The 15293-nt window shown below is 31.3% G+C and overlaps 1 protein-coding gene across 37 annotated transcripts in view; it reads left to right on the top strand.

Annotated features, from left to right (window-relative positions):
• The window catches only part of LOC143080875 (MORN repeat-containing protein 1-like), a 47053-nt gene that overhangs the window by 18275 nt on the left and 13485 nt on the right, over positions 1-15293 (top strand). For 28 of the 37 annotated variants that reach the window (XM_076257009.1, XM_076257004.1, XM_076257008.1 and 25 more), the window contains exons 3-12: positions 683-892; positions 2420-2507; positions 2971-2994; positions 6197-6284; positions 8641-8851; positions 9543-9657; positions 10166-10281; positions 10965-11132; positions 13212-13391; positions 14322-14342. In XM_076257009.1, coding sequence (XP_076113124.1) covers positions 683-892; positions 2420-2507; positions 2971-2994; positions 6197-6284; positions 8641-8851; positions 9543-9657; positions 10166-10281; positions 10965-11132; positions 13212-13391; positions 14322-14342 — 1221 coding nt within the window. The remainder of the gene's footprint in view (positions 1-682; positions 893-2419; positions 2508-2970; positions 2995-6196; positions 6285-8640; positions 8852-9542; positions 9658-10165; positions 10282-10964; positions 11133-13211; positions 13392-14321; positions 14343-15293) is intronic. The other 9 variants (XM_076257011.1, XM_076257012.1, XM_076257001.1 and 6 more) reach the window with 2 other exon arrangements.

The raw sequence follows: 15293 nt of genomic DNA, 5'->3' as shown, positions 1-15293 counted from the left end.
AACAACGAACCTTTTTCATGACTGCACATGAAATAAAAATGGCAAAACACATTGTACGAAAATAACCCTTTACCACCCTCTTAAAAATTCCTTTTGTAGTTTTATCCCCACTCCATAATCTGCCAGGTTTCACCTTACCTTGGCCTCATTTTCATTTTCATGAAGTTGACCAATGAATCATGATAATAAGGTCAAGGTAAGGTAAAATATTTTTGAGGTTACACAGTTTTCTTAAAAAGTATAACCATGACCTAATTTTCATGGATTTCCATTTTAATGTTAACTTCATATAATGTCTGTTTTAAAAAACATTGATCTATAAACATTAAATTCAAGAATGAACAGTAAAACAGACATGACATCTCAGTATGTATAAAAAAGAAGATGTGTTGTCTCATTGATTGCCAATGAGACAACTGTCCACAAGAGACCAAAATGACACAGAAATTAACAATTATAGGTCACCATACAGCCTTCAACAAATAGGAAAGCCCATACCGCATAGTCAGCTATAGAAGGCTATAAAATGACAATGTAAAACAATTCAAACGAGAAAACTAAAGGCCTAATTTATGTAAAAAAAGGAACAAAAAGTAATGTGCACACTTGTGTAGCTAATGTCAAGCTCTTAACTATACTGATTATTTTATGTATATCTATACATGTATTTTTTTTTTTTTAGGATTTGGTAAATTACTGTTAAAAGATGGAACATATTATGAAGGACAATTTAACCAAGGGGAGATTACTGGCACAGGATTTAAGTTTTTTTCAGAAACAAAATGTAAATACAAAGGACAATTTTTAAAAGGTGAAATGCATGGGAGAGGAATCATGGAATTCCCAGACAGCTCGGAATATGAAGGAAACTTTGTGCACAATAGAAAAAATGGTATGTTTAAAATCTTAAACTAGAAGTGTGCAAAATCATTGTTTTACATTATCAATTATATAATTATAATAATAATAATAATAATAATAAATTCTTTATTTAAAGAGGGTAAACACAGTTAGTTACAATCACTAATCTTCCCTGAGGCCCTCATATACATGTATGCAATACAAGTAAAAACAAAATGAAAATAATAAGAGAAAAAAGCAAACATACAACATATAAACACAATTGTATAGACATAATAGTTCAATGTACCATGATTAAAAGATATAAAACAGTAACATATCGCATGTAGTAAATAGACCTAGAATATACAAATCATTAAAATCATACATTCTAAGAGTAATAGTTGCAATCATTTCAGACTGAATATTGGGACTGTCTCAAGTATTGTTTTATAATTTGTTTAAAAGAATAAGTGTTTTGCACTTTACGCATTTCATAAGGTAGTCCGTTCCATAAAACTGATCCAGAATAAGCAAAAGATTTTTTAAACAGTTCAGTTTTTGGCTTTGGAACTATCAAATTACCTTGAGTAACACCCCTTAAAGCATAAGGATTATTTACAGATATAAGTTGAAACTTTTGAATTAGGTACTGTGGTGCTTCTTTCGGCATACATTTAAATAGCAATAAATATTTGTGGTATTTGATTCTGTTTTCTACTGTCATCCAACCAAGTTTTTTAAATAAGGGGGCAGATGGGGATAATGGGTCTGCATCAAGAATTAATCTTGCTGCTCTTTTTTGAAGTTTTAATATTCTTACTATCCCTTCATTTTTACATTCTCCCCAAATAATACAGCAGTAATCGATGAGAGGCAGAATATACCCATTATATAATTGGTGTTAGTATTTAAATTTAAGGATTTGTATTGTGTCACATTTACTTCATAGTTCGATTTAAGAAAAAAGATGAGGTTTTCTTAGGTCCATGTTGTAGTTTATGGACCAAACATTTGTTTCCCCAAAAATGAAGGAAATTAGAGGCAACCATAGTTTATCAATGCTATTATCTATTAGATCCATCAAATCAAGGTAAAAAAAAAAAACTCAAAAAAGGAGCAAAAGTGGGTGCTTAGATAGGGTCAGCATCTCCCTGCTTAGCATACATTACCCACTACATGTATATGGCTCCATACTCATGATCATTACAAATCTGTACTAATGCTTAAGCCTGGATGAGAATGCAAGTGTTTATTTCACCATGAGAAAGCTTTATAAAAAAAGAACTCATTAAAGATACCAGGCTTATGATTGTGTATGCCTGACACATCCGTGACTCAAGACTCATCAGAGGAGCTTAAATTTAGATAGTTTAAAAGACCTAATCATGAGCTGTTGAGAAAGGAAGAAGACATTCTACATAATATTATAAATTGTATTGGATCTAGAATTCCTAAGTATAGTCACAAAGTCTTTGCATTACAATATCTGAAACAAAATATATTCCTGTGTTTTGTTCTCTTTAACAGCTAAGAAAGAGAATCTATGTCATATGAACACTATCTTCTTTTATTTTAGGCTATGGTGTAATGAGAACCCCCTTAACACAGTATGATGGAGGTTATCAGGGAAATATGAGGCATGGGGAAGGAAGAATGGTCTATGCGTAAGTTGTTCTGTAATCCAAATTAGGTTTTTGATATCTAGCAATTGAATTCATATTATTTGATATGTAATATTAATTTAGACCATTGACCTTAAAGTTGAAAGATTTTTTTTTAATTCTAGATTTATCCATTAAATTTTTTATTTTTGTTTTTGTATATACATATATAATTTATAATTGTCTTTTTTGTATAAACATATATAATTTTCAATTGCTTATTATGGAGTTTTTCGTATTGTAATGCATCCCAATTTCTACACCACTGTCATGAATAATCTCTTCCTTTTCCTTGTGCAAGTTTAAGTAGTATTTATTTTGTATATTTGAAAAATGTATATTATTTAAAATTAATAAAAATGATTTTGTCAAGAACAATCTATGTCTTACTATAATAATTGTAATTAAATAAGTTGTATATTGATTTGTGTTGTTTACAGCAATAAGTATTATAACCTGTTTGTAGGCCTATGAGATATGATAAAACCAGGTATTTTTTAATTTTCACATCTGTATAGCTTTATAAGACGATTTCACTGCTATTGTTTTTCTGGCTTTATGGTTTGTTATCTTTATCATAGCATGATGTTACTTACAGTGTTATTTTGAGATGCATGGGAACTCTTTTGAAGTTCTGTGTTTGCTAGCTGAAAATCCTTATCTGCAGAGATTTAAAGATTCCGTTTAACTAATTTCATTGTAAATTTCACTCAAATCATGACAGCATTTTCCTGTTTCTGTGTGATTGACAAAGTGACAACTATAAACCAGAGACAAAAAGATGAGAATGCCTTCAACAAGGAGCAAAACCCATATTTATATTTAGCTTTAAAAGGTCCTAGTTTGACAAATTATGAAACAATTTAAAAGAGAAAAAGAACAACTCTATTTTTGCTAAAAGCAATATAAGAAAAATACATATAGGAGACAACAACCAACTTGAACAACTGAAGTAAAGACCACTGATTTGTGAGACTTTAACCTTGGACAGTGGTATTATGGCACACCATTATAAAAAACTGTAAAAGTCAGTTGGAAAGAATTTGTCTCATCAGATTAGATTGAGGTTCAAAACAAACATAAATACACATAATACCAATCTTGCAGTTACTGTAAGCTAGTTAAAAGTCATTTAAAACATAAACTTGGGTCTGATCTATTTGTTACTGTATTGGAAAAAGTATATTTATAGACACTTTACTGCTAGCCTAGTGACAAGTCCTTTGAAGCATGAAAAAAATCCCACTATTTAGCTAGTCCAATGTCATTTTCATAGAATTGATGGTTTTCATGTAAGGGTATTGCTTTAATGGTATTTTTTTTTTAAATAATATAGTTTTAAAGAACCAGTTTTTCAGACAAATATGTAGTCTTTGACTTCTATCTTAACATATTGTTGTCAATGAACTGACATTGAAAAAACATTGTTAAAAGGGTTTTTGTTTTCAAAACTGTTTTAGAACTGTTCTTGGATTAATCATTTTTATTTTGTTTCAAACTTTACTGATTTTGAAATTATTTTGTTTCATTTCTTTTACCTGATTTAATATATTTTTAACATTGTATTGACAGAATATAAATCTACTTTTTTTTATTAAAGACTCATATTAGTTTTTTAACACTTTTAAGAGTTTTATGATTTCACTTCTTTCTTATTAAAGCCATAATTTTTTTTTCTCATTACACAAAATCTTTTCTTTAATGTTTTGCTAGTGTGTGCCTTGTTTATATATATATGTGTGTGTTAACATCATGAAATCATACATACATCTGAGGAGATATTCTTATATTATTGTCATTTTGAAGGAAAATTTGTTTCTGTCTGAATATCCACATTCAAACATAAAAAAAAACTCAATACAGGATGATGATGAATATCCCTGACTTGACCTTGAACTTTCCAATTTCAATAATAGTTTATTCAAAGTAGAATTTTATTGATAATTTCAATAAACTGAAATAGAAGGACTCATCTGTCATTACATCAATCTATGGTTCTCCATTGTTATTTCTTTAACAGACAAGACAAGACAAGACAAGACAATATTTTATTTAAGTCTCACCTCTTCATTATATAAAACATACAAACAGTTGATAAAACAACATCATAAAACATACAAGAGCCACTCTAAAAAGAGTTATGAGAGACTATCTAAAATGTATATACAATATTTACACTAAAATTAGCTATATAAAATACATTTTCTTTTCAATAAAATGTCATTGCAGATTTTGGCAGTATAAAAGTACATATTTTCATTTGTGAATAAAAATATAAATTTATCGTCATCAGACAATTGCATAAAATTAACATTAAATAGAGATGCTTGATAAAATAATGTATTTTTTCAATGGGAAAATGGATATAAATCCTGTAGGTGCTAGACTTAATGGTATGAATTAGAAGATTAAGAAAGTACAAGAGTATCATATTAATGGAGTTCAATCATTTATACATTTTTGCCAGTTTTTGCTGCAAGATGTTTTTTGCATTTTTGTTTTGTGTGGCTATCTTTGAGAATTAATTCTTCTGAATTTAATGGAGTTACTAATAATTTATCATATAATTTTTCATCTGAAACTAAACTTATCAGTGTATATAAATTAAAAAAATTAAAAATATATATAACTAACATGACTAAACTCGTGTTCTGTGAGAGTACATTTATTCCAATCTGAAGTTATCTATTCACGGAATTATGTATTAATGGTTTCAAATTTGGCATTGGTACCTTGCTTTTGAAAAAAAGATAATAGGAAATTCCAATTGCTTTTAATGGCACAGCAAAATTCACTTGCGTAGTATTCTTATAGTAAAGTAATCTCATGAAATAAAAATACTTTAAGAAAAGAGCAAATTTTGAATTAATACAATATAATGAGTGTTGGTAAAAACCTTTTACAGTCAGTCTCAATGGTTAGAATGTTAAGTGATAGGAAATTGAATATATTTTTATTACACAACTGACTTTCCAAAGAAAAAAATCTATTGTATTCATTTATTATTGCTATTTAGTCATTTAAGACTAAAAAGGGATTTTAATTTTCTTGATATTGAGAAAAATCCTTTCTAAATGCGAGTTTAAATTATTGGGATTATAAAGCTGTTATATTTTTCGCAATAACAAAAACATTGCAATTATTTTTGAATTTACAGTTTTTTCATTTGTTCATACAGTTAAATTAAAGAAAATGTGACATTTAAACTTTAACAATTAGAGATTAAATGAATTAATCATTCATTGTCAGCATGTTAGTTTGGAACTTTATAATTACCTGTCAGAACATAATTGTTCATTAATGATATCAATAGTTTAAAGGTTTTTGTCGTCAGGTATTGTTAAAAATAAAGCTAGTTGTCTTTTAATTTTTATGAAAACGGTCATTGAAATTAACCTAATTTACGGGAAAATACCCAACAACAAAAAAAGCAGGGATCCACAAGTTAAATATGATGATGACACAGATTTTAATATGATTTAATTGACCTTTCAAACTACAAGCACCTGTCTATAGAAAAGCCAAAGTAGACTATACACCTACATTTACACTTGATTATACCTTAGTCATGTTAATAAGTCATTTGAGTTAATTCAACCTACCTTATCCAATCATCTCAGCACCTGAATACCTAAACTTTTGTCATTTATAATCATTTCTTGAACTGACCTTATTATATTGGTACTTTTCAGTAATGGGGACAGATACGAGGGATACTGGGTTGCAGACAAGAGACATGGACCAGGAGTATTACACTGTGCTGATGGATCTATATTTGATGTAAGCATAAGACACACCAATGAGGGTGTTATCCTAATGGGAATTAGTAAACTTACATCATGATATTATGGTTAAAGCAAAATGATACCTTTCAATAATTTAAGACAAGGATCTTTTCAGATTGTTTCCCATTGTGAGGCAATTGGCACCTCAAAAATATAAATAAAAAAGCACCTCAATAAAAGACTTTTTTGAAACTGAATATAATAAAGTTTGTTGCTACCTTACCTTAGAAAATGTTTACAATATTAAACATATGAACAAAAATGATGTAAGCGTAATGTTACCAACAATGAGCCAGCAACACAACCACACAAATTACCTAAGGACTTCTAGAAATAAACATACAGCCTTCAATAATAGACATGGGTCAACACAATATCAGATAAAGAAAGACAAGACAACTATCCAACATAGTCCAAATGATGTGGATTTAAGCAATTGTAGGTTACTAACAATGACAAATCCATACCATATGAATGTTTCAGATCTTGAGCTCATTTCTGTCAATATAGGCCCCTGAAATACTAGTTTCTTATGATCATTTTATACATTTTTAGCTCACCTGGCCCATAGGGCCAAGTGAGCTTTTCTCATCACTTGGCGTCCGTCGTCCGTCGTCATCTGTCGTCGTCCGTCATCGTTAACTTTTACAAAAATCTTCTCCTCTGAAACTACTGGGCCAAATTAAACTAAACTTGTCCACAATCATCATTGGGGTATCTAGTTTAAAAAATGTGTGGCGTGATCCGGCCAACCAACCAAGATGGCCACCATGGCTAAAAATAGAACATAGGGGTAAAATGCAGTTTTTGGCTTATAACTCAAAAACCAAAGCATTTAGAGCAAATCTGACAGGGGTAAAATTGTTTATCAGGTCAAGATCTATCTGCCCTAAAATTTTCAGATGAATCAGACAACCTGTTGTTGGGTTGCTGCCCCTGAATTGGTAATTTTAGGGAATTTTTGCTGTTTTTGGTTATTATCTTGAATATTATTATAGATAGAGATAAACTGTAAACAGCAATAATGTTCAGCAAAGTAAGATTTACAAATAAGTCAATATTACCAAAATGGTCAGTTGACCCCTTTAGGAGTTATTGACCTTTATAGTCAATTTTTAACCATTTTTCTTAAAGATTAGTAATCTTTTACAAAAATCTTCTCTGAAACTACTGGGCCAAATTAATCCAAACTTGGCCACAATCATCTTTGGGGTATTTAGTTCAAAAAATGTGTGGCGTGACCTGGCCAACCAACCAAGATGACAGCCATGGCTAAAAATAGAACATGGGGTAAAATGCAGTTTTATCAGGTCAAGATCTATCTGCCCTGAAATTTTCAGATGAATCGGACAACCCGTTGTTGGGTTGCTGCCCCTGAATTGGTAATTTTAAGGAAATTTTACTGTTTTTGGTTATTATCTTGAATATTATCATAGATAGAGATAAACTTTAAACAGTAATAATGTTCAGCAAAGTAAGATTTACAAATAAGTCAACATGACCGAAATGGTCAGTTGACCCATTTAGGAGTTTATAGTCAATTTTTAACCATTTTTCGTAAATCTTAGTAATCTTTTACAAAAATCTTCTCCTCTGAAACTACTGGGCCAAATTAATCCAAACTTGGCGACAATCATCTTTGGGGTATCTAGTTTAAAAAATGTGTGGCGTGACCCGGCCATCCAACGAAGATGGCCGCCATGGCTAAAAATAGAACATAGGGGTAAAATGCAGTTTTTGGCTTATAACTCAAAAACCAAAGAATTTAAAGCAAATCTGACAGGGTAAAATTGTTTATCAGGTCAAAATCTATCTGCCATGAAATTTTCAGATGAATCGGACAACCCGTTGTTGGGTTGCTGCCCCTAAATTGGTAATTTTAAGGAAATTTTACTGTTTTGGGTTATTATCTTGAATATTATTATAGATAGAGATAAACTTTAAACAGCAATAATGTACAGCAAAGTAAGATTTACAAATAAGTCAACATGACTGAAATGGTCAATTGACCCCCTAAGGAGTTATTGTCCTTTATAGTCAATTTTTAACATTTTTTATAAAATTTGTAAAGTTTTACTAACATTTTCCATTGAAACTACTGGGCCAAGTTCAGTATAGATAGAGATAACTGTAAGCAGCAAGAATGTTCAGTAAAGTAAGACGTACAAACACATCACCATCACCAAAACACAATTTTGTCATGAATACATCTGCTTCCTTTGTTTAATATTCACATAGACCAAGGTGAGCGACACAGGCTCTTTAGAGCCTCTAGTTTGTAGTCAATAAGATTATCTTTGTGTAATATATGATTCTGTGAGTAATAATAAAATTTATTTCCTTGTTTACAGGGAAACTTTGACAATGATGAATTTCATGGTCATGGTTTGTACAGACATATATCAGGTGTTATATACGATGGTATGTGGCTGAAGGGTTTCCCTGCTAAGATGGCCAGTAAACTTCACATTGTGGTAGAGAATACACCCATGGTTATTCGACAGGGAACACCTTTTACAATTACAGTACAATGTCTGAATGATGAGAATGATGTGGTGGGAGGTAATTACTATTATTGTCCTTTACTTCGCCTATATCACCCTGCTCAGTCGCTCCCTAATTCTCATATCACTGCTTTGAGATGAGAGCAGGCATTTTCAGCGACATCACAATGTCTGAGGAGAATTTATCAGAGATGTCAAAATGTGTGAGGAGACCTTATCAAGCTTGCTTTCATCAAGGGTAAAACTGTCATAGGAAGGGAAATAAGACAAGTAATAGAATGATTAACAGATAATTCGGTTTTCCTTCCTATAGATATCATAAAATATCAGCCGCTCATCATAATGTGAAACTTTTTGCTCATTTGTTGTGCTCACTCGCTAAAAAGGTTCACATTGTTGCTTCCAGTTGATATTTAATGATATCAATGTGTAGAAAATCTGATTTTCTATTCATTTCAAACACTCATGATAATACAACACTTAATGGAGAAACTAATGTGATATAAACTTGGTAGTCCTGGGAACCTCACATTTATTAGTTGAACAAGTTTAAATATTCCCTATGTGCTACTTTGCACAGTGGTACTTTGTAAATGAAGAAAAACATTTCTACTCTCATGAATCACTAAGTATGACAACAAAATAAAAATGTTCTCATTTATGTTCTGTTTGAATTTTGACATATCATTGTATTATGATAGAAAACATCAGATTTAAATGTATTGACCTTTGACCTTTTTTAATTATAGATGAGGGGCGAGAGATCCAGATTACAGCAGGATTTAAATATTATCAGCCATCGAAAGGTTCTGCTCTCTTTGATATGATAGAGGACGTAGAAGACAAACCAATAGATACACCATTGTAAGTTACTGTAAACCTGTTTTGGATACTTTAGTTTTGTGTGTAGCTCTTGCAATTATCCAGCTAATTAATATCTGAATCTCCAGACGTTTCTAGACAGTATAAAAATAAGAAGATGTCGTATTATTGACAATAAAACAATTTTCAACCAGAGACCAAGTTATGTTTACGGAAACACTAAAATTTACAGTTCTGCCTTCAACAATGAGCAAGTTGCATTCTGTACAGTAAGTTATAAGAGGCCCCAAAAATGACAAATGTCAAACAATTTAAATGAAAAAACTTACAGCATGGTTTATGTACAAAGCAACAATCAGAAAGAAAAATGATATACAGTAACAAACAACAACTAAAGAATTACAAGTTCCTGACTTGGGACAGACACATAAAGAATTTATATATGCCACAACACAAATAATGAAAATCATTACATGGAGTTGGTCAACAGTTGAATATAATGAATTCTTGAAAAATAGTTGTTTAAGTATATAAATTTAAACTTGTACAGTGGTTATCAAGTAGTACATTACCCACTGACCAATCAGGAGCAGGAAAACGATGGACCATCAGAAGAGGATGAAGAGCAGGAACTGTCACAATCTCAAACACAACTAGATCTGAAAGGTTCGTCATCTATTTGTTTATGTGTTTACTGTGGATTCATTTATATTTGTGGATGCCAATTGTTGTGGATGGATGAAGACTAGTATTTTTGTGTTGCTTGTGCAAAGTTATTTAAATTATGTCAAAATGTTCATATGAGTAACATTTTCTGTCAATCATGAGTTTGTATTTTTGGGTGTAGAGGATGATTCTATAACTCATTCATCCACAATTTGGAATATATCTTTGTTAGATGTCATTTGTAAGTCTTATTCTTGACAATCCTGTGTTCAGATCTCAAACCAGTAAAATTATATAATATGATAAAATATTCTCTTGAAGCATTCTATTTAAATAGCCTAAAATATTGTTTTTTTTAGATTTGGATTTTTTGTGATTAGAAGTTTGATATTGTATTATTCAATATCATGAAAATTACATGAAAGAAAACACTTTATTCACTAACAGAACGAATGTAAAAAAAAATGTCATATTCCTGACTTGGTATACCGGTAGGCATTTTTTGTTATACCTGGATTTATGGCAAGCTAAACCTCCCACTTGAATGACAGTTGTTTATTGTCTTATTATATTGACGATGAATTGATTAAGTTATCTGAGTCTTCCATAATTGGGGGAAAATAAATACACAAGTAGAAGTCTTTAATTCATTTCATGTCCTAAATAGTATTCTTTTTCAACAGAAGATGAAGATGAAAATCAGAACAATAAAGAAGAAGAGATAAAAGAAGGAGAAGATGGAGAGAAACTGGCAGAGAATGAGAAACAGGATGATGAAAAGGAAGATGGCGTAGACAACAGTGGGGGTGGGGTAGAGGAGCCCGATGAAATTCCTAATAATACAACAACAGGTAAGGGTGTAGACATCAGTGGGGGTGGGGTAGAGGAGCCTGATGAAATTCCTAATAATACAACAACAGGTAAGGGTGTAGACATCAGTGGGGGTGGGGTAGAGGAGCCTGATGAAATTCCTAATAATACAACAACAGGTAAGGGTGTAGACATCAGTGGGGGTGGGGTAGAGGAGCCTGATGAAATTCCTAATAATACAACAACAGGTAAGGGTGTAGACATCAGTGGGGGTGGGGTAGAGGAGCCTGATGAAATTCCTAATAATACAACAACAGGTAAGGGTGTAGACATCAGTGGGGGTGGGGTAGAGGAGCCTGATGAAATTCCTAATAATACAACAACAGGTAAGGGTGTAGACATCAGTGGGGGTGGGGTAGAGGAGCCTGATGAAATTCCTAATAATACAACAACAGGTAAGGGTGTAGACATCAGTGGGGGTGGGGTAGAGGAGCCTGATGAAATTCCTAATAATACAACAACAGGTAAGGGTGTAGACATCAGTGGGGGTGGGGTAGAGGAGCCTGATGAAATTCCTAATAATACAACAACAGGTAAGGGTGTAGACATCAGTGGGGGTGGGGTAGAGGAGCCTGATGAAATTCCTAATAATACAACAACAGGTAAGGGTGTAGACATCAGTGGGGGTGGGGTAGAGGAGCCTGATGAAATTCCTAATAATACAACAACAGGTAAGGGTGTAGACATCAGTGGGGGTGGGGTAGAGGAGCCTGATGAAATTCCTAATAATACAACAACAGGTAAGGGTGTAGACATCAGTGGGGGTGGGGTAGAGGAGCCTGATGAAATTCCTAATAATACAACAACAGGTAAGGGTGTAGATAACAGTTTAGTTTAAACATATTTTATTGTTCCAAAAAGAGACAAATGGATTTTCAACTTAGTAACGTCTTCTCCAATATATACTTATATATACACATGAATGAACATTACATAAATCTGACTTTAACCAATTATTATTTTAGCATGAAGTATAACAGTTGAGTAGTAGACAAAAATCTTACTGTTATGATTCAGGTTTTTGGATTCTGCTTACCACCATTATGTTGGCCTCTGGTAAAGGCAATGATATTGAAAGTTACATGGAGGTTCATTTATTTAACTATATTGTTTCAAATAATTATATCAGTATAACACATGCAAAAGAAATAAAACAGTTAAAGTTATTCAAATATTTTGCTAACATTCGACTTATGTTAATTTCACTTAATGGAGGTAATCATAGCTTGAAATATACTGATTTTTGTGCAAGCATCCCTCTATTTATACTTTTGTGTCACCAAAAGTTATTCACACACAGAAACTCTCAAGATAATGTTTTGCTTTTGGGAAAGTTAATGTGAACAAATATAAAAATGAACATTTACACTATTTATAAAGTAGATTGACTAAATTAGTTAATAATATTAGGGTCTTGTAAACCATTATTAGGAAAATTCTGAACAAAAGACATATAAATGGAGCAAAGTTTATAGAGACAAATATTAAAACTAACATGGGTAAATTACATAAGTCAAAACTGTAGTAATAAAATTAAACAACAAATGACTCAGGCAAAACACCTAATAAAAAAAATCCCCAAAAATGAGAATATGCAACAGTCCTGCAGATATCAACAAATACAACAAATTTAAACTGACTACTGACACAAAGTTTCCTAGTTCGATTCCCGTTTGGGATGAAAATTTCAGGAACTCAATTTTCGGCTCTCCCTTGACACCATCAGCGAGTGTGGTCTTGAGGAAATGATGATAGTCCGTCGGAAGGGGACAATAAATGGGTGACCCATGTTATTAGAGAGCCATATCTCTTGCATGTTAAAGACACCCTTGTAGATTTCGAAAAAGAGTAGGCTAATGCCGCTACAAGGCAGCACTCGCACCCGCAAAGTGGAAAGGGATTAATATAAGTTGCAAAACTTGTTTCCCAATCCACTATAAATAAATATGTTTAAACTAAACCGTCTTCCTTTAATGTACATTGTCTTCTGTAAAAAATGATATTGATTCTGCGTTTTTAACTTTTAAGTATTTGAATTTATTTATATCCACTATTTACAGAAACAGAATCCGTTCCACTTCCACCTCCAGTACCTAACTGTCGATCAGAAGAGGGTGTCTGTGTGTGGAATGAAGTTTATCTAGCACCAGCGCCACCTATGTACAGACCTTTTGTTGCTATGGAAGAAGCAGAGAATGACAAGAAATCTTCATCAAGAGGTAAACCAGCTATCAACAAAGGTGGGTGAATTAAATTCTTTATTGCGTGTTACAGATCACAACTAGTGTTGCTATTTATGTTAGAAATTGTAATACTATACCCATCTATCCATATTTAAACACTATTAATGTTGTAGTTTTTTTCAAAAGGAGTTAGGCAACCATTGAATGATTATTTATATACAGTTTTGATGGTCTTCAGAGGAACAGAAACTGAAAGCAATAAAGGAAGATAATGGATAAAGATAGGCATGATGTTGATTGTGGATTTGAACAGATTGTTATATATTTACATGAATTGTTATTTTGTATTGTGTAGGCTATTAACTCCCATATTCATGATTTTGTAGACCATTACGTCACAACATAATGTTTATTGTTTTATTTTTAAAGTAGTGAAAATGGAAATCTCCATGTAGGCTGTCAATTAATTAATGATTGTGTTTACTGTTTTCATGATTAGTTCTTAGCAGCAGTTTAAGCTAATTTTCTTATTTTTGTTATTTTCTATTTTCTTGGTTTATTTGATAAGCCAATATTTCATTATAAACATTACCTTATTCAAAGTAGCCTTACAAATGTGGTTCACACTGTTAAATAACCCACTATGCTGGTAATTCAGTGTGCACCACATTTTTTATTTTATTTCTTCATAGACAGAAAATTTTTACAGTCATTCCTTATAATTTAATTCTGAATTTCATTTATAAGGAGTAGATTTTGAAGAAAAAAAATGTCCGTGACGTCACAGTCACATGACAAAATTATGTCTATTAGCTTATAGAAAAAAACACTTTCGGCCAATCAGAAGATGTGTAACATTCAAAATTAAATATTACCTGATATTACTATGACATTATCATAGATACCAATCATAATCAAAGTTTTGCAGCAATCAATTTCAGGAGATATAAAGAAGTAATATTTAGTTAAAAGTTTTGCTATTTTCAGATGATAGAAGATCATCCATTGGTATGTTTTCCCCCATTGTTATCCCAGTTCTATTTGTCTGTCTGTCCAAACATACAAATAATCAGTAAAAGTAATTATACATGTTCATTTTGAAATCAGTGTTTAAAAATGCACTTCATGTACTTTGTAATTTTCATTTAACATTCCAGAAAAAACCCACAATTGTTTGATCTTACAATAATTCAATATCTTTGAGTTACATCATGTTTTTTTCTAACATTACACAGAAATTTGTTTTATTGTTTATTGACAGTAAGTTGATTTGATTACCATGGATATTCTAACTTCAGATGATTTTCCTTCATTTCATCCTTTGTGAAGAGCCTTATTTTAGCAGAGAATCAATTTCATGATTTCAAAATTCAAATGTATTTTGGGCGTTTTAATTTCACATTTTTGTATCCCTTTCTCTTTTCTAAGTTGAAGATGGAATTGATATGAGGAAATAAATTGAATTAAGAAATTAGTGAAAATTAACCCCTCTTAAATATTTCATATTTCACATTATGTTCCTAGAACAAGAATTGTATGTTCAAGAATTTTCTACCATTTATAAAGGTTAATCTCTTATGAAGAAAATTAGGTAATATCTTTGGAATAGAAATTTAACAAATATATTTTATTTTAGTGATAATATTTTCATGAACATCATGTTTATAGAATTTATATTTATTATCGGTAATTGATAGCTAGATATCTAAATATGCTGATCAAATCATCAAGATATTTCAGGTTATGTTTAATAAAACAGTCAAGAGGCATAGCAAGATGTGTATTAATTAGCAGTTTGATAACTGTCTTTTGTGATACTGTTACATACATATTATGTATAAAAGGATACATATAATAAAAAGTTAATTCAAATACGAGATACAAATTCTACTTCAAATGTTTCATCATTTTACTGATTTGGCAGATTTTTCTACAGATCTAATGCTATGTCTCAGTTCA

The sequence above is a fragment of the Mytilus galloprovincialis genome, chromosome 6, assembly GCF_965363235.1.
Source record: "Mytilus galloprovincialis chromosome 6, xbMytGall1.hap1.1, whole genome shotgun sequence".
NCBI classification, from domain to species: domain Eukaryota; kingdom Metazoa; phylum Mollusca; class Bivalvia; order Mytilida; family Mytilidae; genus Mytilus; species Mytilus galloprovincialis.
The sequence above is the reverse complement of the archived record's forward strand: the minus strand, read 5'-3'. Positions and strand labels throughout refer to the sequence as shown.